At 44.2% G+C, this 26,565-nt stretch overlaps 1 protein-coding gene across 2 annotated transcripts in view; it reads right to left on the bottom strand.

Annotated features, from left to right (window-relative positions):
- LOC116939855 (leucine-rich repeat-containing G-protein coupled receptor 5) overlaps positions 1 to 26,565 on the bottom strand; it is a 153,085-nt gene that overhangs the window by 39,000 nt on the left and 87,520 nt on the right. The window contains exons 5-6 of one of the 2 annotated variants that reach the window (XM_032948780.2): positions 16,652 to 16,867; positions 2,071 to 2,142 (exon numbers count right to left, since the gene is read on the bottom strand). In XM_032948780.2, the coding sequence (XP_032804671.1) occupies positions 2,071 to 2,142; positions 16,652 to 16,867 (288 nt within the window). The remainder of the gene's footprint in view (positions 1 to 2,070; positions 2,143 to 16,651; positions 16,868 to 26,565) is intronic. The other variant, XM_076065264.1, reaches the window with a different exon arrangement.

Raw genomic sequence — 26,565 nt, 5'->3', positions numbered from 1 at the left:
TATTTTATTTGGTTTTTGGTATTCAATGCCCTGCTGATTTGTGCATCATTGTAACCGTTAATTTGCAGCGCTTCTTTAACATGTTTAATTTCAGTTCTCAGACTGTCACCATCTGACACTTTCTTAGCTCGATGAATGAGCGTCTTGATAAGAGCAGATTTCTGTGCGGGGTGATGGTGTGACTCTGCATTCAGATAGGCGTCAGTATGCGTTTTCTTCCGGTAAACACCGTGTGTTATTTTATCATTTCGACCCCGTCCCAGCAGAATATCCAGAAATGGTAGAGTTTTGTCAGCTTCCACTTTGAGAAGCAGTCACGAAAATCCAAATTATCCGGCACCGCAGCTCTGTATAGGAATACTAGCTTAACTACCCGGCTTCGCCCGGGACTTGGATTCACCACGCCCGGCCGCCTTTGTATCCCAAGTGGCGATGTTCACACACCACAGCAGTTACTCGTTTGAGGCTGAGTCGACCTAGGGGAGGCCCAGGACCGGTTCAAATCATTGCCACCGGTGGTGGCCGTGAGCGGGAATCGAACTCGGGTCGCCGGGTTCATAGCGTGGCGCGCCAAGCACTGCGCATGCGCGGGTCACATGACAGATGTGACGTCACAGCTCACTTGCCGTGCAAAAAATATATATGCATTATTGAGCTCCCCCTTCCCCTCCAAAAAATACCAAAGTGTAATTTTATAATTTTTGCATGGTGTACAGTCTGGAAAGTACCCACATGACAAATTACAAGTTTGTTGCATGTCGGGAAGTACGCTAAACATTTTGAACAGACACACATATTCACAATTTTTTTTTTTATATGTATAGACGACTCAAAGCAGAATGGTCCAAGGTGCCGTGTGTATTCACACAGCCAGTTTTTAATTCACTTTGAGCTCTTGCATCTGACCTCGCGGTCTCATCTCTGGACGGGAATTACTGTAGCCGCTCAAGTCGGGTGCGAAACGTTTCAAATGTTACCGTGAGCATCGTGATGGGCATGACACATAAACCAAAAACAAGTGGCACGTGTGTGCCACGTTTTATAAAAAAAAAAATTCTACATTATCATAAGCTCCATATTTAGAAATTGAGTAGTACCTCGATATTCGCGAGGGATATGTCCCGGAGATGCTCGAGAATAGCGCTTCATGCCGATAATGACAATTGGGCCCCGAAAATTAACTTCGATAAATACATTAATAAACCATGAAATACATGTCAATAATCTCATCAGTTTATCTCATCAGTTTATCTTTCTCTCTCGATGCAGTCGTGTAGCGTTCCAGATGCGATTCCCAGGAAGCGGAAATCGCGCGGAGCAAGTGCGTGAATAACATATGCATGTTGAACTTGTATCGCACCAAATGTAGTCTAGGAGATGCGGGGCAAGGCCAATAACAGGGAACACTGTATACGTATCTTACTGTTGACAATCGCCAACTCCGTCGTAGAATTAGCCACGTTATTTACTGGCCCGATTTAAAATGATCATGTTTCATCGTTGAATCGGTTGCCGTTACAATGGTTGAGGATTCATTTTAATATCGCAATAATGAATATTGCCATCGGCCGTTAAACTTGTCAAGGAGTGAGAGGAGTTAAATCAAGGCAGAGTCGACGGCTCCATACAAAAGCAAGCGCAACGTCCTTTGTGTGCCCCTTTGTTAAATGTCTCCAAAGCGTGCCACGGTTCAGATTCCATTATGAATGCCATCTGCAGGGTAGTTAACTAACTGATGTTACGTTCCAGATGTATTCGACTCACAGTATGGCTTTAAAGCACACACTCATTCGCTGGCTGAACTAATAGCCTCGTGCCTGGATGGGCGCAGGGTCGTATGGTGGCATAAAATATGAGTAAATGTTGTTCAAATGTCAAGTACTGAGCGCAACAGCCGTATCATTGTCCTTGGGTTACGACATACTGAGAGTACTATCAGGCAGAATGATGCCCTGAAATATAACAGGCTCTGGTGTGCAGAGCTAGTTGTTGGCATTTAAGCGCCGAGTGATTACCAAGAAATACGGGGTGTATACGATAAAAAAAAAGTTAATTATAAAGCGCACTCACAGAGTCTCAAGGTTGTGCAGGCCATTGAAGCAACGATCACCAAGGCTCTGGATCTGGTTATTGTGCAGGTGCCTGGAGTAAGGGGTGGGAGGACACAGGGGGAGCACTGGTTAGCAAACAGCTCCACATGAGCCTGAAAAATGAAGCAGAGTTCCCAACCTCCCAGCTCAACCTTCTCAGCCCCCCCCCCCTCCACCACCGCACCCCCCACTGTGACGCAGGCCTGCACCACGTCAACCGGCCAGGGCACGCGAGAAACTTTGTCTCCCTCTGACCTATTAAACGAGTGACAAATCGCCCGTTAGTTCATGCCTTGGCATTTATTACCCCCCCCCCCCTTTTTGTTGTTGTTGTTGTTGCTTTTACTCGACCGCGAAGGGTCCTCCCACGGTCAGGCAGGAGGGCAGAGGTGTCGCGCGATGCCAACGCCGCCTACCTTACACGGCGCGATGCCAACGCCGCCTACCTTACACGGCGCGATGCCAACGCCGCCTACCTTACACGGCGCGATGCCAACGCCGCCTACCTTACACGGCGCGATGCCAACGCCGCCTACCTTACACGGCGCGAGCGCCAACGCCGCCTACCTTACACGGCGCGATGCCAACGCCGCCTACCTTACACGGCGCGAGCGCCAACGCCGCCTACCTTACACGGCGCGATGCCAACGCCGCCTACCTTACACGGCGCGAGCGCCAACGCCGCCTACCTTACACGGCGCGAGCGCCGAGCTTTGGCAACGACACTGGAGGCTGAGCCGAGCGCCTTGAAATTCATAAAAAAAAAATAAATGCGCAATATTAATCACGTGCGACTTTCCCAAGCACGATGTAAGACGAATGAATTCTCCCTACCGTTCTGTTTACGTGCGGCGATAACGTGCGCAACGTAGCATTTGAGAGAAATACTGCAGACCTAGGGGTTTGTTTTGAGACAGATGAAGGGGAGGGGGGGGTGGGAGATGCTTCCAAGCTGGTAAAATGGGGGGGGGAGGGGGGCTCAAACGCAATCACAATCAGGGCCGCTGCCAAGAGAGCGCTCGCATTGAGGCAATTCAGTGGGCCAGCAGCGTGGACTGGCCAAAGTGTGCATTTAATAAGCACCCATCTCTTCTGACATCACGGCAATGGAAATGCCAGTGACACAGATCTGCCATCGTTCCAAACACTCGCTCAACTCGCCAAGTATGCACTTATGAGAGGTTACAGGCATGAAATATTGTTACAGTGCGGGGCAAACTGAGAATTATTGCCGTCGGATGGTTTCATTTTTACCCGAAGCCAATTCAGTGGCATGCTGGGTAAAAATGTCAGGGGTGGAACAACTAAGTGAGTAAAAAAAAATTACAATGTATCCATTTCCTCTAACATGACAATCGGATTACGTGAACTATTTTTATGGGCTCTAGAAATGTATATTAAATGGTTTTCCCCAATGCAATAATAGTCACACAATATTTGTTTCATTCGCGTTAGGGTTTCATCATGTGATATCCTTCTTCTTCCACGCATTTTGTCCCACTCGTTTGGGCCGTTGTGCTTGTCAACCTTCTCCATGTTGCCCTGTCCTGTGCCATCATGTGATATCCCATATTAGTTAAAATGAACTGCAATGTACGTGAATAAGTATTCACCATTCATATGCATGGGGAATGAGCTATAATTCTTGGACGTGATGACAAAACAAGAGACTGAATGTAATGTGTTGACTGTGGAAATTATAGGCAAAAGAAGGCGGGGAAGGCAGCACATTAAGTTACAACAGCAAATTGAACAATTGGATGCAACCGTCTAATGTATGTACGTATGTTGAACGAATGCAACGTTTCTTGAGTGATATCATAGATGGAGCTAAATGGAAGAATGGCCATGATCGCCAACGTTTTTTTTTAAGAAAGAACATGGAACGCAGATCTATTTACAATTTCACAATTGTGAGAAATCTCAACAAAGCGTACAACATTAACAGTTCACTCTGCCCCTTGACACGTGTCCTCGAAATAACCCTCCACCCTTCCCCATGTGCTCACCAAGTTGTAAACATAATGCGAGTTATAAATGTATTTATAATGTCTGTTGGCATGTCAGTAAAGGCATTTGAAGAGGTTAGATGAAGTGTCTTAAAAGCTTCGTAATATCCATTCAAAAAGCACCACCCTTACAATTATGTCACGTATGACACACGCCAGCCATTGCCTCGACGAGTGAGATATGTTGACTGGAGGCAGAAGATTTCAGTAATCGTGGGTCACAATGGTGGGGGAAGGGCAGGGGGAGTTTCTAAAACTATAAACTAAAGCTCTTTCTTTTTTCTTTTTACCAGGTAAGGCCCAATGAGCTGCAGAGCTGTCTTTGAGAAGCGAGCTGGCCACAAATGACAGCTCAACGAAGTGGCCTACCCTTGCGGAAATTTACAATACTCTGAGCGCGTGTTTCTAAATGTGGAGGGAAAATCCGGAGGACTCCAGAGAAAAATTCACGCGACCACAGGGACAGACATGCACACTACATATATATACAGACGTCGGGGTCGGGATCGAACCCACGACCTCCTGTATACCAGTCGAGGTAGTTAACATCTCACCACCGCGTCTGTGTATGCAGAGGCGACAGGTTTTTTTGTTTTTTGTCCTTCTCGTGCCCCTCCAATTAGCATGGTTGTCTACGTATGGTGCGAAGGAAGTTCAACATACAAACATACAAGCATACAAGCGTGTGAATTCACATGTATTCACCAAACTCAGGTGAGCGGGGTGTAAGTTTATCAAGAAAGATGATTAACGTGCATATTTGCCGACGGTCAGAAGGCAGATGGGGCTGTATGCACAACCGTGAACCTTGCTGGTGGCTACATAAGCCCACTGGGATGATGGGGGAATTATGATGACTTTCCGTCAAAATAATAAAAGGACAGGGTAACACAACGTTACTTAATTGTGTAGAATCAATGCACTCTTAACTAGGTCTTGACAGAATATTGAGCCATAATTGGTGTACATTTTTATACAGGTCAGACGTGAATGGCAATTGTGAGCCTATTCAAAGTCACTCCGAGCTGATTACCATCCATTTACAAATGGTGTCAGTTAGCCTTCAGCCGTTTACAAAAAAAAAATATGGGCCGTCCCATCGACAAAGGTCTGCTGACATTTAAAACTGATCATATCCCGAAACCTGCAGCATTCTTATTTCCTCGGGGTGTAACATTCTAGGCAGACAGGTTGAGATGCCTTCAAAGGTTCTCGACGACGTGAATTTGCGTTGTGTTACTATTCCGCAATGATGTGTAACGCTCAGAGTGTGCTTCCCACTCAGACACCCAACAGTGCTGGTACACTGTTGGGACGCAGAGTCATGCCTAAAGACAAATACAAAATGAAGCGTGTGCTTGTGTGCACGTGGACACAAGTACACAATAGCGGCCAGACATCGCAGGAGAAATATCGCAGGGCCAGAGGCGTGAGGGTAAGGAATGCGCTCTTCTAAGATGGCTAGGAGTCAATGGTGATGTGGGGATGGCGAGTGCGTTGCGAGATGATTGCGTGGTGAGCATAAGAGATTCATGCTGAGCAGTGGGCGAGCCTTCTATGGGGGAAAAAAAAAACAAGACCCGGTTCCGTAGCTGCCAGGGCAAGACGACGTGCACGCATATTACGGAGACTTTTTTGGCCGACTTAAAGAAAACAAACAAACGCAACGTTAAAGCCAATGAAATTACGAGAAAAATTAAACACCCCCCCCGTACAGCAGGTGAACTTAAAAAAATAAAACACGGTAGGTAAAAATATTAGTTGTTCAAATGTTTGTTATTACTACTTATTATTAAGTTTGTTTGAATGACCTGCTCGACACACGTAGTTATACAATCATAAATCCTCATGTAAACAGATGAACATAGTCACTTTAAGATGTGTTTCTTGTTCGTGTTTTGTTTGTTTGTTGTGGTTGCAACCGATTCAAGAGCCGAATGGCTCACAGGGCAATACCAAATAAATAAACTGAAATAAAGAAACTGTTTTATATGTTTTATTATTTTATTGTTTCCCTTCTACGTGGTGACTTTACCGAAAGAACCAATAATATAGTGCTTCCCCTGTTTTATGGAGACTCGGGAATTCAAATGTTGATATTTGGGCAATCACACAAGTAAGCACATGATGACCGATTATATTTAACAATTGTGTTACACACTACACTTTACACCAGATGGCGTGCCTCTTGTATCCCTTGAAAGATAGACTTTTTGCTGTCAACAGACTCTAATCGTGTTCATATACATATATACAGTGGTCCCAAAGTCAGGGCACATAGGGTTATTACATTTATTTTAACATTGGCATTAAAACATTTTAATTGGTTATCCTTTAAGTTCATATTTTATCTCTTATCATTATTAATATCTATTTTTATTCTTCTTCCTTTTCAGATGACATTTAAAACTGGAGTGGAAATTGTCTCAAGACGAACGAGTTCAATTCATTTTACGTACGATAAAGAAGGCAGCTCTGCGATTTCGTAAAATAAAGATGATAATAACCCTACGTGTCTTGACCTTTGTGCTACCCTATATACATAAAGATCATGTTTATATTTGTAATCTCTGCAGAAAGTAACACTACCTGCAGCTTTTTGGCAAAAAAAAATACTCTTCTGGCTCACTCAGTAGCAGATCAAGCAGCCTTCGTGTGGCGAGGCTTGCTGGATTTATTGCTCAGTGTTGTTGCCACAGAGGCATGGTGATCATTGCCCAAAAAGTATGGTGAACTTGGGCTCATTATATTTCCCAGTGTTTGCAGGGTACATCTGACATCATAATTTTGCCTGGGGCTCTCTCACAGCGAGCGATATGAAGTTGCACTTCATGATGACATTCTGTCTTTGGGTCGGAGGCAGCACGTTATTACAGGTGTCATCTTCAGAGCTCCCTTCATCTGGATTATAATGACTTGCACCCAGCTCAAGTAATCCATGCTGTGGTTTCCCCAGACAAACAAAATGATACTTTTACGTTTTTTTCCTGATCGTGCTAGTTGGGTGGGCGATTTATATATATTTTTTTACCTTCCTGAGCGTAGCTGCTAAGCAATATTTTAAACGTGATCATCACATTACAACTCGAGAATGAATTTCCTGGAACAAACTCTTTGTTTTCAATTGGCACGCATTGGAAAATGTCACCTTGCTCTCGACAGCCAAGCTGACGACTGGCAGGTGGCTTCCCCCGTGCCACCAGTATTGGGGACGTGCTTGTTGTCAACGTTTCTGCAGCGTCTGGCGGCTGTCTGGGGATCACGCTTGTACATCATGCCTGCTGCCGTGGGCGCTCACTATCAGAAGCGACCCGGCTATCACAAATGTGGAGGGGAGAAACCGGCGGACCCGGAGAGAAATATCCACGCGACCACGGGGAGAGAGATATGTAAATTCCAAATATACAGGCGTCAGAGTCGGCATCGAACAGACGACCTCCTGCATACCAGGTGAGGGAGTTAACATCTCACCACCGTGGAGCATGTAAACAAGGACTTCCCTGCACATAGTGACTGCACAGTGATCACTCATAAAAGCACCTCCGTTTTTTTGTACTTTTCCTTGCTGGATACATTGATCAATGAATAAAAAAATGCATATTTTTTTCAGAAGTTATCTTTTTATACCCAGCTTTGAATATGGTTACGAGCAGTATATGGATCGTTTTGTAGTAAAGTAAAGCGTGACTTAGCCTTAGAACATCTCGATCCATGCCATCTGCAAGGAAATGTAAGCCAAACTACCCACAAACTCTCCCAAAAGACCTTAATCAATGTGTTAAGCTCCTTGTCCTTCTGGCTTGTGAGTCCAGTGTGGTAGCCCCTATGTCACAGTGGTTCCATTGTATTTATGTACATATTCTACTCTCTTGGAGAGAAGCTGTCATAGATTCAATAAGTGAATAACTTGTTAAACCTGCGGTTGTGCCAACCCTTAGGGCAATTTTTGGCTGTAAAACAGACTGAATAAACCCATGTCGTATATCGCCAATGCTGTACAGTGAAGCCTCTTTTTTCATCAAAATTCGTATAATCCACCACAATATCTTGATGAACTTGAAACTCTGGAAAATAATTTGATTATTTCTTTCTTAAATAAATAAGAGGCTGATGTGCTTTTGAACAACAGAGACTTGCTCCATATCAAACAGTAACATTGATTGTGAGTGAATTAATAAAACGGGTGATTTTCACCAACACAACCCAGATTGCTAAATACGCTCCAGGAATCTAACGTCAGACATCAAGATGTATTGGGGACCAAGTTGAGTGGAGGTTTGTGCGGTTGGACGTATGCTGGAGGGCACACATTGTGTTTTATTTATTAGTGGGAGTCAGTCAGCAATACTGCATTGCACAAGATTTCACAAAAAAAGAACGAGAAACATATTTGAGGCATTCATCATGAATAGTTCCATTGTGTGCACTAAACAAGCTAATGTACCTTAGGTGTGCTAGGTAATCAAAGTGTGACAAGTGTTGTAACCAACATTCTGACTCAGTGGCTGCCTACAAAGGAAACACAATGGAAGGCTTTGCCGCCGTGGTACATTTTGTGAGTAAGACGAGGGAATGAATTCATGAAAACGGCCGTGCTGATGAGAAGAAGTTGTGTCTACACGGGGAGACCTTCTTGAAGTGAAAAGAATAGAGCAGCTGATATCGGTGCATGTCAATGTTATTAATGATACAATGTACACAGAGGTGTATCTATTTCCTCATTACCTAGGTTGCTTCATTATTTGCATGAGAGCATTTAAGGCCTAGTCCTATATAATGCTATGTGATTTAAATACTGGTGTTGAGAGATTCCTCGTCATTGGAACAATGATTCTCACCACACCCGTGTCACATTCAGCTGTGCGTTGTAGGCACACGCTGCAAGGTAAATATCAGCAACAGTCAAGAGTAATCAAAGTTACAATAGCAGAATCCGTAGTGAGGAATGCCCCACCAATAGATCGTAACATTATCGTGGTGGAGGGGTTTGTGTGTTCCACTGACCCTCAGAGCTACTGTATGTCACCTGGAGTCCTGTACTCCTGGTAGGGTCTCCCTTTGGGAACAGGTCTGAGGGGGGGGGGGGGGGGAGATTCCAGACAAATTGCGGTAAAAAGGCCCTCATGAATGGTTAATAAATACAAAAATCTGAGAACCTCGCCCGGAAAAGGGATACCCCTTGAGCCAGGCCTGGGGGTGGTGTTCGCCGGCAACTGCCTGTTGCTCGGGTAACCCACGTAACCGGTCGGGCCCAGCCCCAAATGGCTACGTGGCACCGTCCTGTGGGCCCACCATCCGCAGGACAAAGGGTGCTGGGCGGGTGTGCGATGTCAGTATGGCAGGGAGAGGGATGGTCTCAGATGAACTGGACCTTGGCGATGGACACTAGCTATTGGGACGTGGAATGTCAGATCACTGCGGGAGAAGGAGCCAGAGCTGGTGGAGGAGGTGGAACGGTACCGACTAGATATAGTCCGTGTCACCTCCACACACAGCATTGGTACTGGAACCAAACTTCTCGATCGGGGATGGTCTCTCTCCTATTCCAGGGTGACCCCTGGTGAGAGACACCGGGCGGATGTGGGGATACTGACAAGTCCCTGGTTAGGTGCTGTTCAGTTGGAGTTTGCCGCAGTAGATGAGAGGGTCGCCTCAATGAGACTTCGGGTCTCAGAAAGGAAAACTCTGACTGTTGTCTGTGCTCATGCACGTAAAAAAAGCAGTTCAGAGTATTAGTCCTTCTTGGAGACGGTGGGGGTCGTGGCGTAACAGAGTGCTGCCTACCAACTCCATGCTCTTACTATGGAGTCGGTAGGCAGCTGAAGAAGGAGGCTTTCCGAGCACTGCTCTGATAAAGGTCATCCGACTCGATGTGAGCGGTACCGGCTTAACAAGGGGGCGGCAGCTGCAGCAGTCGCTGAAGCAAAAGTCTGGGCATGGGAGGAATTTAGAGAGTTCACGAAGAGGGACTACCAGGCAGCCTCAAAGATGCTCTGGCAAACCATCCGACGCCTTAGGAGGGCTCTGCGTGTTTATACAGCGAGGGAAACAAGTATTTGATCCCCTGCTGATTTTGTACGTTTGCCCACTGACAAAGAAATGATCAGTCTATAATTTTAATGGTAGGTTTATTTTAACAGTGAGAGACAGAATAACAACGAAAAAAATCCAGAAAAACGCATGCCACTCACTGTAAATAAACTGGACTAAATAGCATTGATGCAAAGCTTATCAGATTAGTTGTAGTGGTTTTAAGAGGCACAGACTGTTTTCAGTAAGAGTGGCGTAATATTGACCTCAACTAAGGAGATAGTCGAGAGGTGGAAGGAACACTTTGAGGAGCTCCTCAACCCGGTGGAGGCAGCCCTGGAAATAGCCGGGGGGGGGGGGGTTAGATACATCACAGCTGCTGAAGTTGCTAAGGCGGTTGAGGGCCTTCATAGCGGAAAAGCTGCTGGAGGAGACGAGATTCGCCCAGAGTTGTTGAAAGAGCTGGACAGTGTAGGAGTGTCGTGGTTAATTTGCCTCTTCAATGTTGCATGGAAGGTCGGTACAGTACCTCTGAATCGGCAAACTGTGGTCGTGGTTCCAATTTTTTTTAAAAAGGGGACCAGAGGGTGTGCTCCAAGTATAGAGGAATCACACTCCTCAGTGTCCCAGGTAAAGTCTATGCCAGAGTGCTAGAGAGGGGGGTATGCCCGGTGGTCGAGCCTCAGATTCAGGAGGAACAATGTGGTTTCCATTATGGGCATGGAACAATGGACCAGCTCTTTTCTCTCTGACAGATATTTGAGGGGTCATGGGAGTATGCTTCTCCAGTCTACCTCTGGTTTGTAGACGTGGATAAAGCATATGACCGTGTTCCCCGGAATGTCTTGTGGGAGGTGCTGCTGGAGTATGATGTACCGGTGCCGCTTTTGTGCGCTATCCCGTCCCTCTATTCCCAGAGTGAGAGCTGTGTCCGTATTCTTGGTGTTAAATCAAAGTCGTTCACTGTGGGTGTTGAACTCTGCCAATGGCGCATCTTGTTTCCACTCGTGTTTGTGATTTTCATGGACAGAATATCGAGGCGCAGCCGAGGTATGGACAGTATCTAGGAAGAGGGCACGGGGGTGGTGTCACTTGTTTTTGCATGTGACGTTATCCTCTTTGCACTCATCAGTCTGTGAGCTCCAGCATGTACTTGAACGGTTTGATGCCGAGTGTGAAGTGGCTGGGATGAAGATCTGAGGTCAATGTTCACTCCCGGCAGACGGTGGATTGTTCTCTTCAGATGAGGGGGATACAGCTGCCCTTAGTGGAGGAGTTGATGTACCTCGGGGTATCTTTCACGAGTGATGGTAAGTGGGAGCGGGAGATCGGTTGGCATATCGGTGCGGCGTCCGCAGTGTTGTGGCCACTGTGCTGTTCCGTGATAGTGAAGATAGAGCTCTCGGTTTACAGGTCGATCTACATTCCCACCCTCACCTATGGTCATGAGCTTTGAGTAATGAATTAAAGGATGAGATCGCGGGTACCAGGGCCCGAAATGAGGATTAACTGCAGGGTTGCCGGGCTCGCCACTCTCCGTGATCAGGTGAGGAGCTCGGTAATCCGGGAGAGTCGCAGAGTCGAGCCGCTGCTCCTCCGGATGGAGAGGAGCCAGTTGAGGTGGTTTGGGCACCCGGTAAGGATGCTCCCCGATAGACTCCCTTTGGAACTCTACCGGGCAGCACGTCCCACTGGGCGAAGACCCCGGGGCCGGCCCAGGACACGCTGGTAGGACTATGTTCCTCAGCTGGCCTGGGAATGCCTGGGAACGCCTGGCAACTCCCCGGGAAAAGCTACAGTCTGTCGCCAAGGAAAGGGAGGTTTGAAATGCCCTAATCAACATGTAATATTACTATCTTATTAAAACGTGTACAGGTAGCTTAACTAAAACGATTGACAAGAGAGCCTATACACTTTATGGTGTAGTAATCACTATGTATATTTAAAAAAAACTCAGATTAAAATAGTTTACCATTGCTAAGCCTGAGTTACTTTTTATGCTTTGATAAAAGAGTAAGGCAAAATTGCGGTGGCTGCATTTGAAGAGGAGAGAGTTAATGGTCCGGAAGATGGATTTTGGGTTCCCAGTGCCCTCAGGCTATTTTGAAGAATTAGCATTCAGGCTAAGAAAGCAATGGCATTCTAATAACATTTAAAGAATAAAAGTCAGCCATGCAAACATTGCTCATGCAACTGCTAATGCAGTGGCATTTTTTGTCTACCCTTGCATGCTGACAAGATGAATTGTATGTTATGAGCTTAACCACACTGTCCCTCCACTTAAACGAATCTCACGGGTCAGCTTTCTGCATTTCACTTCTACATTATGAGTGGGTAGATGCGTGTGTAGACGCCTACGATTACTCGAAGCTCATCACGTGTGTGAGACTCCCATCTTGATGGCTGGGCAATGCCCGGTGGTGAGTTGCTTTCTGAACAATGTGTGCAGAATTTTGAGCGTTACTGACTCATGGATATGAAAAAATCAACACATTCGTCAAGATTCCTGCTGCCATAAAATAGAATATAAAACAAAATATATAACAGGTAATGTTTCGAACAGTGGCCCTTCTTCATAGCAGATACATAGATAGGCTAGAGAGATAGTGGATCAGAGTGGGATACTACACTTTAACATCACGGTGCCTGATGAGAATTAAGTATAAACAAAATTCTGATGACCGGATTTTCAAATTGGCATTTGAATAGATACCTAATAGTAGCTATAAAGTAAGACAAACCCCTTTAATAATGATAAAATCTACGGGCATTTTACATGCACTCCATTTTCCATCCACAAAATTAAAAATAGCCCCAGGCCGAGGGAGATTGACAGTTCTTTTGTGTTTCTTCCATTTGTGTTTCTCCCTTTAAGAGTGTGCTCCTAATCTCAGCTCGTTACCTGTATAAAAGACACCTGGGAGCCAGACATCTTTCTGATTGAGAGGGGGTCAAGTACTTATTTCCCTTATTAAAATGCAAATCAATATATGACATTTTTGACATGGGTTTTTCTGCATTTTGTTGTTGTTATTCTGTCTCTCACTGTTCAAAGAAACCTACCATTAAAATTATAGACTGATCATTTCTTTGTCAGTGGGCAAACGTACAAAATCAGCAGGGGATCAAATACTTTTTCCCCTCACTGTATATCAGAGCCCATGCTCTTGATCAGGGTCCAGAACTGCACTTGAGAGCATCAACTAATCGTGGTCCTGCAATGGTGCTGTGCTAATCCTATGCTTTTAAATACTGGATAATGCATATAAAGGTAAATATATTTAGAAAATATGTCCTGAAGAATTTTTTTTACTCAACAAGAAAAGCATAAATTATACACATCACACAATTGTTTTCAATGCTCGACAGTTTGGAGGGCCTTTTGCCGTCAGTGGCGTGAGCTGAACCTTTCTCTGTCATGGGATTTTCCAGATGGGTGGTTTTGTGATTAAAGATATTTACTCGGCTGCCTTAATCTTTCATGGGTCGATAAATGAATAGTCTATTGAGGGAATACAGAAGTTGTTTCCGTACGGTCCTTTCCATGGGAATGTAGAATGTTCAGCTCTGACTCGAGGCATCAGTGAAGATGAGTACTGTCTGTATGTGTTAAACTTCTTTCGAACCGTACATAGCTAACCGTGCTAATTGTAGGTAGGGGGGGGGCAGGACAACAAACTGAACATGAAAAGCAGTTCTAAAGAGATTGGTTTGTCAATCTAGATGATTTAAAAGTGCATAGCTCTCGTAGCTTCCCAATACCGGAAGCGCATCTGAACGCGCGCGATGTAGTGACCACCTTTGTTCGATGGCTCGCCAAAAGTCGCTGCGAGGATGTCTCATTGCTCATTCGAGTAAGCAGTCACTCCGAATGTGTGCAGTCCACTGGTTTGTTTACACACACACAGCTTGCATGTGAATTACAATTAGAATTGCAAAGTGTCTAAATATTTGGTCTCTTTTTAACCTGTTTTTCAGTATTTAAGTGTGTAGAAATGTACACTACGTTTGTGCATATGATGTCGCTTTTTACGTGCCTCCGTCGAACCCACTACATGTAACGCATGCACACGTAAAGTCTGCATGTTTGCAACCATGCCGCATATATGTGTATCCGTTATGTGCGCAGAATATATATTGCGTGGATTTCAATAGACATGAAGTTCAATTAAATTTTATCGCCACTTAGGAGGTTGCAGGAGAATTGAAGTAGATAAATAAACTGGACTAAATGGCGTTGATGCAAATCTTATCAGTTTTGCTGCAGTGGTTTTAAGAGTCCCTCTAGCCTTGCTGTTACATTTTCCTTTGTCGTCCGCCAGCCTTCCTGGCTTTCTGCGACAAATCAAACACTGTCCCAATTCACAAGCAGGCAATGAAAGAAAATACTCCACCACATGGAGCACTGTGATTTCCAACCGACCTCATTAATTCTCGATCCAAAGCTCGAGAGAAGTGTGTAAATGCACAAGTGACAGATGACTTTCAAGCACGCGTATTTATGCATTTTCCAAGATTCGGGCACACTTTCATTCCACCACAGCGGCCTCGCTTAAGGCCACATGTGACTTTTACAGCCCCAGGGAGGATGGTTAAAATGATTGGATTAGTTTATGACTTATTGAACGGGATGGTTTCATGTGTTTGAATAATTGAAGGTAAGCCTCAAAGGGCATCTTTTAGAGTTCCCCTGGAACGTATATCAGGCTGATGTTGGTCTTTTTCGTTGATATTAATTACCTTCCATAGATCTGTAGAAATGTGTCTGTCTGCTCACATTTGGAGACAGTGTTTGTTTTCACATTTGACCCTGACAAAAATCATGTTCAGCCGTTCAATCAAGTGTAATGCCATTACTGGAAGTACACAGAGTGGTAAATCCAGGGAATGTGCGTTTGTGTTGTTGACACGTCCTCTTCAAGTTCAGGACAAGTTATGCCATTGGAGGCGCCATAATGGGAGAAATAGATGTTCATGGAATTGGTTGTTGTTGTTGTTGTTTTAATATCAGACATCTCGTATCGAAGATATTTTAAGGACTGTAAAGCTCCGGCTATCTTCCCACTTGTCTGTGGTTCCTCGGCAAGTCTGAGATGCACTTTGCATGGACGCTGCTATATACAACTGAACGTTTTATTATGCACCACTAAAACTAAACGATTTCATTACGTTGGAGAGCGACGGCAGTGGAATGTTTAGATTTGGACGTGATCGCCGAGTGGATTCCAAAACACGACGTCCTGGCTAAAGGGGAATTCAGTGACCTCCGTTGATTTGTTTACACGTATCACTGCTGCACTCAATGCCGCGTGAGTGTGATATTTCAGGATACATTTTTTTACGTTCATTTGCTGTATTTACTCAGAGCGCTTGTTTATTTTATTGTGCAGAAACAACTCTGAGGCCACCATGATGAATAAATACTTGCATTATAAATATCAATATGTGTGTGGCGTATAATTACATTCACTTCATGTTTCAGGAATTTGCGTTTTATAGTGGGAACATATAACTGCATGTGAACGAGTATGCACCTTTTGCGGAATGTCGATTTGAACTGAAATTTGGACAAAAACAGCTGCCAAATCGTTTCCAATAAACAAAAATGACTATTAACTGTCCGTCAAGCAATTAAAAAAATAACAAAGGAAAATGTGAACACATAATCCAATATACTTACAGATGGGTAAAAGTAATAATAATCAACTACAGTTGTTAACATGGTTTTTGCTGTTTTTTGCTTTGTATGACCAACAACCACATGAAAAGAAATTGTAAAACACGAGTAACCGGATTGATGCCCATATACAAATCTCTAGCAACAATCGTAACATATTTAGCTGTTTAACTTAACCCCCCCTCCCCATGCCAGCCTCTGTCCACCCAGCAGTATATTAGAGTGCCCCACAATCGATCTGCAGGTTGTATATGGTGGGTAAAGGGTGGGTATTCCCACCTCCTCCAAGAAATCTGTGAGAAATAGCTTCACAGCTCATAGGATTCTTCCAATGTAAATGCATATTCTGATTCTGAAGATGTCAGGGAAAATGAACCTCTCCCTCGTGAAGATCCTTCTGACAGCAGTGGCATGAGCGAGCAATTTTCATGGCTGCACCTTGACACTCACACCATGAGAGGAACGACTGAAGCAAAATCCCTGAATACGAGCCAATGAGATGGTACGGTTGGCTACGAACGGTGCGAAAGAAGTTCAACAATCTGGGAAGCTTTCGCCATTGAAACGATCGATGCATATATATGTTGAACTTCTTTTGCACCACACACATGTAGCCACCCGTGCTAGCGTCGCACCCTTGCCTTCTCAGCCAAGGGCACGCGCCAAACGCCTGAGCCTGTGCTTCCCCTCGTACTGAGCAGAATTATCGCTGCGACGACGCAGCATCAGTTGGCGTAAAGCTAGCCTGCCTCACGGCGACGCGGGAGAAGGCAACCTCGCACCTACGAGCCCGCTGGCAAGAGCTCGGTCGCCGCGAGCGAGCGAGCTGACGCGACGTCACTCACAGCACGACGAGGCCGGAGAGGTTGCGGAAGGCGCCGTTGGGGATGTGCGCGATGCGGTTGAGGGCGAGCGTGAGGGCCTGAAGGGCTGGCAGCTCGTTGAGCGGGCCCACGGGCACCTCCGTCAGCGCGTTGTCGTCCAGCCACAGGTGGCGCAGGCCGGCCACGCCGCGCAGGCTTCCCGCCGGCAAGCGCGACAGGTGGTTGGCGTCCAGGCGTCTGGAGGAGGAAGGCGATTCCAGGTCAAACGGGGTGGAAGGAGGGGAGGATTACGTTCACGGTCGACTCGAATCGTTTGCGAACTTTGGCATCTTCCGTGCCATTGAAGGCGCTATCTTTCACGGATGAGCATAGTCTGCAGTAGTTTCGCAGTGGGTGACGATGTTGCGATGCGGTTTTACTCAACCGGGTAAATTTTCGAGTAAATTTGATAAATGTGACCGTGAACCTCGGGCACACATGGCCTACACGAGGCTGCCACGATAATTGAGCATTATTTGGCTTCCATCATGGGTGACGACCTCAAGCACATACGCGCAATAATTACAGCAGAGGAATCACACCATGTATAAAGGTTCACAACGCAGGAGACGAGAGTCTACATAGAGTGCAACAATACAAGGGCTGATATTTCTGAATCGAAAATCTTCACCATCTGGGGTGGGTTGGGGAATTAATTTAGTATCAAATAACTGAATCTTGTCAGCGTATTATTAAATAATACATATTACAATTCCTTATAGGAGAAACACATACTAATTAACGGATTACTAACATAGCATATAATCACTAACACACATTACAACTAATTACTAATCTACAACTCATTACTAATCATAACCATTGATTGATTACTAATCGATTACATAATTGCAATACCCCCCCCTCCGCCTCAAATCACTGCACCTGAATGAGTTAAATGATGACGTCACCCTGCTGCTCTATTTAAGACCGGGAGCAAGTGAGGGCTTTATCATTCTGGCGAATTGCCCGATTATGCTGGATGTAATTACCAGCGAAACGTCGTATTCAAACTGTAAATGTTGTGAATTCACTCTTCAACACACCGGTGGGCTAAAGTAGTGAATTATTTGTCTTTTGTCAACGTGACACTTTTTTTGCTGATTGGCCGTGTCGGGTGGTGGAGGGTTATGACACATTTATAAATAAACGCGATCTAACCCAAAAACCTTTATTATGAATAATATTGGTCGCGAAAGCCTACTACGTGTTAAACAGCAATGCTCACGACAACACTTAAACAGAACCTTAAATTAAGAGTGCGTTTTACACTCGGGTAGCAGAAAAAAATAGTGTAACTGATGATCATAGTCCGTTCTGCTGATATAGCCCATTCTCCCGGGCCTACATCAGGCGCTCATAGTTTGATTGCTAATATGGAATTCAATGTTCATAATGTTATAATTGGCAACCAATGGAAATGCATGAAGAACAATTGAATTAAACGAAGTGTCTGTGCAAAATGTTTTCTCGTCAGAGTCAAACCTGGTAGTAAGCGTGGTGCTTGCCATAAATGAACCACAATACCTTGCTGATCTCGTCAAGGAGCATAAACCATCACGTGAACTCTGGTCATCCTCGCAGCGGCTTTTAACTAGCCGTCGAACTTAGACGGTCACTGCACCGCACGTGTTCGCCTGTGCTTTTGTGGCTGTCCAGAACGATCTTCCTTCCGATGTTAAGAATCCACTGGAGCTCTGCACTTTTTAAATTTAGATTGAAACATTAATTTTTTTTCTCACTGCTCTTTGTGTTTAGTTTTCTGTTCTTCCCCCCCCCTACCGCCAATTAGTATAGTTGACTACGTCCGGTGGGTAAAGAAGTTAAACATGCATACATGTGCTCACAGTGGCGACATTCAGATGTGAGCCTTAACTAAGCCAGGGCATTTACATATGAGGCAACCTTACGTTGGGCTAGCACATGATATGACTGACATTAATGTGCCGTGAGCTGCCACTCAAGCATTCAGTGCAGTGATCTCTGTGCGTTCAGTATACGTGTAATACGGATCACGCTGACGTGTATTACATTGAAATCATGCACGCTGGCGCAGCATGCTTCTCTCCGATAGGTCGGCTACCTATAGGAATTTCCTGAGTTAATGTATTCTGACATCTCATAAAAAGTCTGAGACATTTGGAAAATAATCCATGTTATCAGAAACTCCGTAGGATGTTGTCGTTCGGTTTTAAACATCTCCGCACTGACATCCACATCCAATGGTTTTATGCATCTGGGGATCCCACTGGTCCCGACTGCCTTGAATAGTAATGAAGCGTGTCGGCCTCCAATCTTACTCAGCATTAACCTTTGGCATATCTACCACACGAACTCGCATTCTTTGAGAGAATGCGTCCACCGTCCGCCACCCACATAACGACGGTTACATTTTTTTGCGACTGTGTGTGTTTTTGTAACACCGTAGCGCTACAATCCCAGTAGCCCGTGTATTATTGGGCACCGTGGTGGCGAGATGTTAACTTCCTCGCCTGGTATGCATGCGGTCGTGGGTTCGATCCCGACCCTGATGCATGTATATTCAGAGTGTGCATGTTCTCTCCGTTCGTTTAGAGCAGTAGTTCTTAACCTGGGGTGCACACACCCCCTGGGGGTGTGAGATGCCCTTTCTGGGGGTGCGAGGCGTGGCCAGATTTTTTTAGAAGGTAAATTATAAAAAAACAAATTAAGCACGGGCGCGTGAGTACAACTACTTTGTTTCATCAAACCTATGTACAGTATTTATTAACATTATAAACATTTTTTTACGATTGAGAGCCAAAGGGGTGCAAGCTGTGGTAAAAGTTCAGAACCACTCGTTCAGAATTTTTGAGTATTTGGTTGCTATACATATTCACGTGATAGGCCACTTCGTTGAGCTATCATTTGTGGCCACGTCGCTTCTGAAAAAGAGATGTGTAGCTCAGTGGGATTTCCCCATTTGTTTTCAATTGCCATTGAAACTAAATGTGCCAAATGGCATTGGAACTTGTCCTCGGCTTTCCCTTCGTCATCTCAGGATTAAGTAAGTGGCTGGTGCAGTGTGTGAACATCAGCACTGGGGATACAAACGTGGCTCGGTACGGGCCTGGCCACACTACTGCCTCGTGCACCATACCAGCCTTAATAAGTGCTTTCTGAAAGCAATTGATGTGATTAGTCTGCATGTCATATTTACAGTGTGCATACACGTAATTCAAAACGCAACTGCATCTCTACACCTGGCATGTTTGCATGAGCGTGTGAAGTTGTGTGCACAGGAAAACCTCCCGAATCCAGACTCCAGTAAGCCAGAATTATCATCAAGCGGCAAAGGGGTACCAAAATAAATAAATGAAAACACATTAAAAAAATACAGTAAATGAAAAGAATCCCAGACCAAATTGCCCATGGGATGCTGGGTTGGGATACAACGTTCTGCAGTCAATCCACACGTGGTGCAGCTATAAGATCATCATGAATCAGACAAGGCCATCCCATGTATGCATTTTATGTAATTCGCATTATTTTATACATAAACAAAAACACCTATGCAGCATTCCAACTTTGCTTCAAGGCGATAACTAAACGGCTCAGATGCAGGTTTGCTAGCGAGGGCCTTGAGAGTTCACCTGTCATTTGTGAACTAGATTCATTTATCTTCTTGGTTCTTTCGGTAAAGTCACGTAGAACGGAAATAAAATACTAAAAATAAAACATAATAAAATAAGATTGTCACGACGTTTCGGCCACAACACAAGTAGCCTTCTTCAGGTGAATAAACAGGACTGCCCAGAAGACAGCGCTTGAGTGAACACTGCCAAGCACGGACCGCGTCTTTTTAAGCTGTGTGGGCGGAATTAACATAAATTAACATGAATTAGCATCTTACCCAGCACCGCCACCGGATCGGAGGAGGGTGGTGACCGAGCACACAGAAAAGGAAATCAGGGAACAGCCAAGGTGCGCTGCTCTGTCCTGTGTTGCGTTATAACTATGCTATAAACTGGACTACTATACAATACAATATTATAGCTTCCAATCTAAACTACATGGCACAATATCATATCCATAGACAAAATTACACCTTTGAATTATACAATGCGTTACTATATACTACCCTATATTTTAGACTATAAAATATTAGACTTGTAACTTTACACTATGTCTTATTCTATCAACCCTACTATATACCACACTGCTGTATATTCACTATACAATTACGATACTATATATTGCCTTATGAATTATGTTAAACATTACAATGTTGCATTATTTATTATCATATAATATGCTATAAACCATACCATTGACCGTCGTGTGAAAGGTATTAAGAGGCAGTGCCAGCGAATGGACTGCGGTCTGAAGGTCACCGTAAAATACACTCAATTAAGAACCGAAATGGTTTATAACATCTTTCCAGTGGTTACTAAGCCAGAATCCATCTTCTCGGTTGAAATTGTCTCTGTGTTTGTATATGTGGATGGCCTCATGAACGAATCTCTCATGGTAGCCGGATGGCTTGCAGATAACCTCCGTCTTGGAGAAGTCAATGTCATGTGAGCCCACTGAATTATAACAGTGATCTGCCACGGCTGAGGAGTTCGTCCTACCGTGTTTTAGGTTTGCTTTATGTTCACGGATGCGGTCCGAGATATGTCTTTTGGTTTCTCCAATGTAGCTGCTACCATAGAGGCACTGTATGTCTGGAACCACATCTTTTACAGACGGAACCAGATCACGGATTTTATGTACTGTGTTGAATCGTACCTGGATCTTGTGTTTATTCAGGATTTTGGAGATCTTTTTTGTGACCCCCGCAATGTAAGGGTAAGGTGATGGTTTTGAGTGGCTCCTCAAGAGGATCCTTCTTCATGACTGGAGTGATGGCTTTGCGGATTGTGTAGTCGGAGTAACCATTTATCTAATATGCACAATTAGGCAAGCTCCCAATTACAAATTGCCCTCTTCCAACTTGTTTTAATGCTTATGTCTGTCCATCCACGATATTATGAATGCTCAAATGCAATCAGTTGCACAAAAAATGTCATTGCGCAGACCACGGGATAACTTTACCGGTTGCATTTTCCTAGTTGCTTACAACACTGCAAGTGTAATGTCTGTGTCGACCATCGTGGCAGCTTCCAACTCAGGAGCCTTGTCACCCCCTTTGACCGGACTCTTCTTGGAAAGCCCCTTCGCTGTATTGGGTATGGGGGTTATGGCCAAATTAACACGGAGAGGAAGAGTGCCAGCACTTGAATTTATGTAATTTTTATTTTTGAAACCTTGTGATCACGTACCGCAAGTGTGAGAAATGCAGCTCTGAAGGTGCGTATTGTTTCGAGTGTATTCAATGCTTCGTGGTATATTGCACCAAATTTAAAACAAGTCCAAATTGTCCCAATGGGCAAATGAGTACCAGGCAGTGCTTAGCTCTACCTCTTATTCCTGAGCCAGTTTTGGAATTGCCACATTCCTATGGTTCTTTTGGCAAAGAACATTCTATAATTTGACCAATGTTGACTATTGAGGAGCGATGGATTAATTCAATGCCCAACTGAATATAACACCGCGGTCAGACCTGTACATGACTGTGGCTGCATGCCAATTGCCTTGCTGCGACGAAGGCAGTCGCACAACGTGGCACCGGCTAAACCTGTGCTGCAGCATTGGAGATCTTAAAAAAATGTAACATAAACGACATTACACACAAGGGGGCACTGCTTATTTTAATGAAGAAGCTGTGGTGTTCGAAACAGGGAATGGGATGGGGGAGGTGAGGTGGGTGGGTTGTAACATCTTCCGTCTCATACTCGGAGACAGGATTGATTTATTGGAGCAATGCCTGATTTTTCCAGCCTTCCCACATAATTTCAATCACGAGCGTGTCTCGGGGCAGGGAAAAGGGAGCCAAGTGGTCCATTGCCAACATAACCCACAGCTGAGCAATTCCCTTTTATGGACCTTTCAGGGAAACAGGGGGCCGGGTGGCTCACGTATTTTCTCCCAGGTTTTCTCAGGCCGCGTGGCGATGGGAAGACACATCGACACTCGCACGTCACCTTTGTGTGAACGTCACCTATCTGGCAAGAGATGTGTCGGCAAAGATCTAATATTAACCGTCTCGGCAAAATGACTTGCTGGACTGGATTAGCAAATATTCCGGCACGAAAGGCTTTAATCAAATAAGCCACCATAGCAATTTACTCTAACCACAAATATTGGATTACAGTCTCATTAGAGCCTAGGAAAATGCAGTGTAAAACGTATTAATTTATTATTGAGCACATGCCCTTCCTGAAGCGATGTTGCCCAATATTGTGAACCAATGTTAATTTAACAAATATATAAACAGGAACAGAGAAATGGCATTTCATTAACCGTTAAAAATAACTCATTTTGCCCCCTTGGGTCTGGATTATTTTGGAAAAAGTACACAGCAACCAGTTGTGGTGGGTTAAATGTAATCTGACAAGTCTCCGATGATGAATTGAGGCGATATTTTATATGATGCCATCACAGCGGTCAATTGCAGCTCTTGACGGTGTCGGGATAGGCCCTGACAATATTCAGTGGTACACGTTTTCAATGTGCACATTCACCACCGTAAACTATTCCCTATTCACTGCCTGATCATGGTCTCCTTTTGTCTGAGCCTACCCTCTTAAGCCACCTGTAGCTGTCATTCACTCGTGCCTTCATGCACCTTGAATTCATGTATTTGTTCTCCACTTTGGGCATATCTTTATATATGCCACACCCCCTGCCCCCCACCCCTCTTAGCTACAATTTATCGTAGATTTAGTTTTTAGTTACGTTTCACTTCGCGTTATATTTGCTATATTTGCATTTTAATTTTCGTAGATTTTGTTCAGTGTCCGTCAGGTGTAATTCCTACAGAGTGGTACTACAGAAGCCATCACAGCACATCATTGCAATCGGGGGTTTTCCACCCAAGATACGTGGAGTCGGTACATAATGTAGGTTCATCAACTCAATTGGCAAAGGTGTCTTGAGGTTGGCCTCTTGCATCATCTTATCACAGGCCTCAGTGGAAGGTGAGAACATGCAGATCGTTGAGGATTTGTGCACAATCAGTGAGCAATGTATTCAATCGAGTGGGTTGTGAGAAAGCATGGCATGTTTTTTGATGGGATGCATGAACCACTTTGGAAGAATATAAACAAGGAAAAAGCCTCAAGTAGAATGATGGGATGTTGTAGAAGCAGACCTTGGTTGTCAGTCATTAACTTTGCAACAGTTGTCAAATCAAGAGAAGCAAGTGAGTTATTGCAAGCCGAGTCAAAAAATTAATAAGGGCTAATATAATAAATGAACACATGAAGTAGATTAACAAGTATTAATTTCGTTTATATACGAACCCTGACATAAAAATGAAGCAAAATCCATTTTTATATATGTTCTGAATTTAGTCTTTAATTCTTAAAATAAAGTGACTGCTGTTTGCTTTAGTATCATAACCCGGGACAAGATTTAGGTTATGCAGGCCATGGTTTTTGTTGAAAAGCTCCTCTCACAGCAAACGAGATGAAAGCTGTGATGATGAAGATGGTGATTTTGCCAGCATGGTGGACTCCTGGATTCTCACTGCACAGTAATTTACTTCGGAGCTTGTGAAAGCGCAATATCTTGTGCACATGTAACATTACAGACACTGAATATATTTGCAGGGGTGGGCCATTAGATTTGAGTTCCACAGCCCATAAACACCCATTAATTGGCTGAAAGCATATTAAAATTAAAACCAAATGCAGGATCCTCCTAAAAAAAGTTATACGACTTAGTGTTGCTTTCCTGGATAAATAAGTTAACTCCTTAGAATTATTAAAGAAAATTAAGAAATAATTATAAAAAATGGTATAAAAGCGGCTCTTTAACTTACTTACATCGCTACGGTCCAAATGCTCACTGCCATACTGGCAATGCATCTGAATGGTCTCTACCCCTAATTGGCGTGACGCGAGGGTGAGTTGATGAGTCGGTGGCCATGTCCAGCTGAGAGACATGCGGGAATGCAAAGGCTGCTTAATGGGGCAGAGTTAACGACGCATGAGTGGACACATGCTGGCGGTGTGCAATCACACAGCTCCCATTAGTGGGTCAGATGAGTGAATGGGCCGTAATAACGGGATTGGGTTATATAGCTGCGAGTTTGTAAGTGGACATCATTAACATCTCTGGGGCCTCTGTAGTTCAGGCGTACCTTGCACAGTGGCATTTCCTTCACGTGACGTAATCTGGACCTGACCACAGATAGTAGTAAATACCACTGCAGTTGCAACAGCCTAAACGCCCTCACCCAAGAATAATAAAAGATTAAACACAGGTCTATACAAATATTGTGCTTATCTACTCATGCCTACACAAGCTATGTGCCACATGCTTTGTAAGTAATACATTTTACAATGAATCATTACGAGACGTTAATATTTGTAAATGCCGTAGTGTAAATATCTAAACTCGAGTTTCATCCTATGGGCCATTTGCCACTTTATTAACTACCAGCTTTACTACCCGGCTTCGCCCGGGACTTGGATTCACCACGCCCGGTCGCCTTTGATCTCCTCAGTGGCGATGTTCACACACCACACGAGTTACTCGATTGAGGCTGAGTCGACCTAGGGGAGACCCAGGAACGGTTCAAATAATCGTCACAGGTGGTGGGCGTGAGCGGGTTCGTAGCGCAGCAAGCTAACCGCTACACTACAATGCGTTACGCTTCCACATGCGCGGGTCACGTGACATATTTGACGTCACAGCTCACTTGCCGTGCAAAAAATATATATTCATTATTGAGCTCCCCCCCCCCCCAAAAAAAATGTATTTTTATAATTTTTGCATGGTGTACAGTCTGGAAAGTACCCACATGGTAAATTTCAAGTTTGTTGCATGTCGGGAAGTACACTAAACATTTTGAACAGACACACAATCACAACTTTGCCTTTTATATATATGGAGATTACAGTGCTTCCTTTTAGTGCTGGTTATTTTATACATATAAAAAAACAACTTGGTGTATTATGTCTTTGAACCAACATGGATAAAGGATAATTCATGTTTGTGTTAAATGCTTCCATATATAGCCGTGTAACATAGCAAGATAACATAATACATTACCGATACATTCCTATGAATATGACATGCAAGAATGTCTGGGCGATATAGAGATGATGCTCAACTGTACTGCCGCAGAAACAGCAGAGGCTTTAATAAAGTGTAAATAATTACACACAAGTAAGTGACACATTCCCCATTGGCATGGTATGACTATGTTCAGTTATGTGGATCAGATGTGGAATGAGTCACACTCTCGGCAGGGTAGCTAAGGAAAAGCGTTTGACCGATACGTGTCGTATTTTTTAAAACGTGTTAAGAGACTCTGTGAAGCTGGTGTGCAGCAGTCTTCCACGAAGAAAATAACAAATTGTGTGGCTGATTAACGTTGTTGGGTTTGAGCCACAATTCCACCGATGTAAAAGGAGCCAAAATATATTACTTAAAAAAACGATTGCAGAGGAGTTGTATACTAAATCTCAAACTATTCAAAACTTTTAAGTGGCTTGGCATGAGATAAATTTGCCCATGTGGTATAATTAATTTTGCTTAAAATGTGGCTTGAAGGAAAGGCCTTCAATAAAATAAGGCCCACAATTCTGTCAGTGGGCATTCCCCATACTACTTACTATGATGGTGTGTGGACTTTTGAATGCCATTGTCTTTAGGGTATATCTATCTCTCTATCTCTATCGCATATTACTTTCCAAATCCAGAGGAATATGCATGAGCCATTAAAAAAAAATCTGAAATTCTACTATGTAGACACAACTTATAATGAACTGCAGGCACATATCTGGAATGATGCACATGTGTGCTTGCTTACAGGTGTAAAAAAT

This window comes from Petromyzon marinus, chromosome 7, assembly GCF_048934315.1.
Source record: "Petromyzon marinus isolate PM22_M1 ecotype Great Lakes invasive population chromosome 7, UKy_Petmar_22M1.pri1.0, whole genome shotgun sequence".
In the NCBI taxonomy this organism is placed as follows: domain Eukaryota; kingdom Metazoa; phylum Chordata; class Hyperoartia; order Petromyzontiformes; family Petromyzontidae; genus Petromyzon; species Petromyzon marinus.
This window is presented reverse-complemented; position numbering and strand designations above follow the sequence as displayed.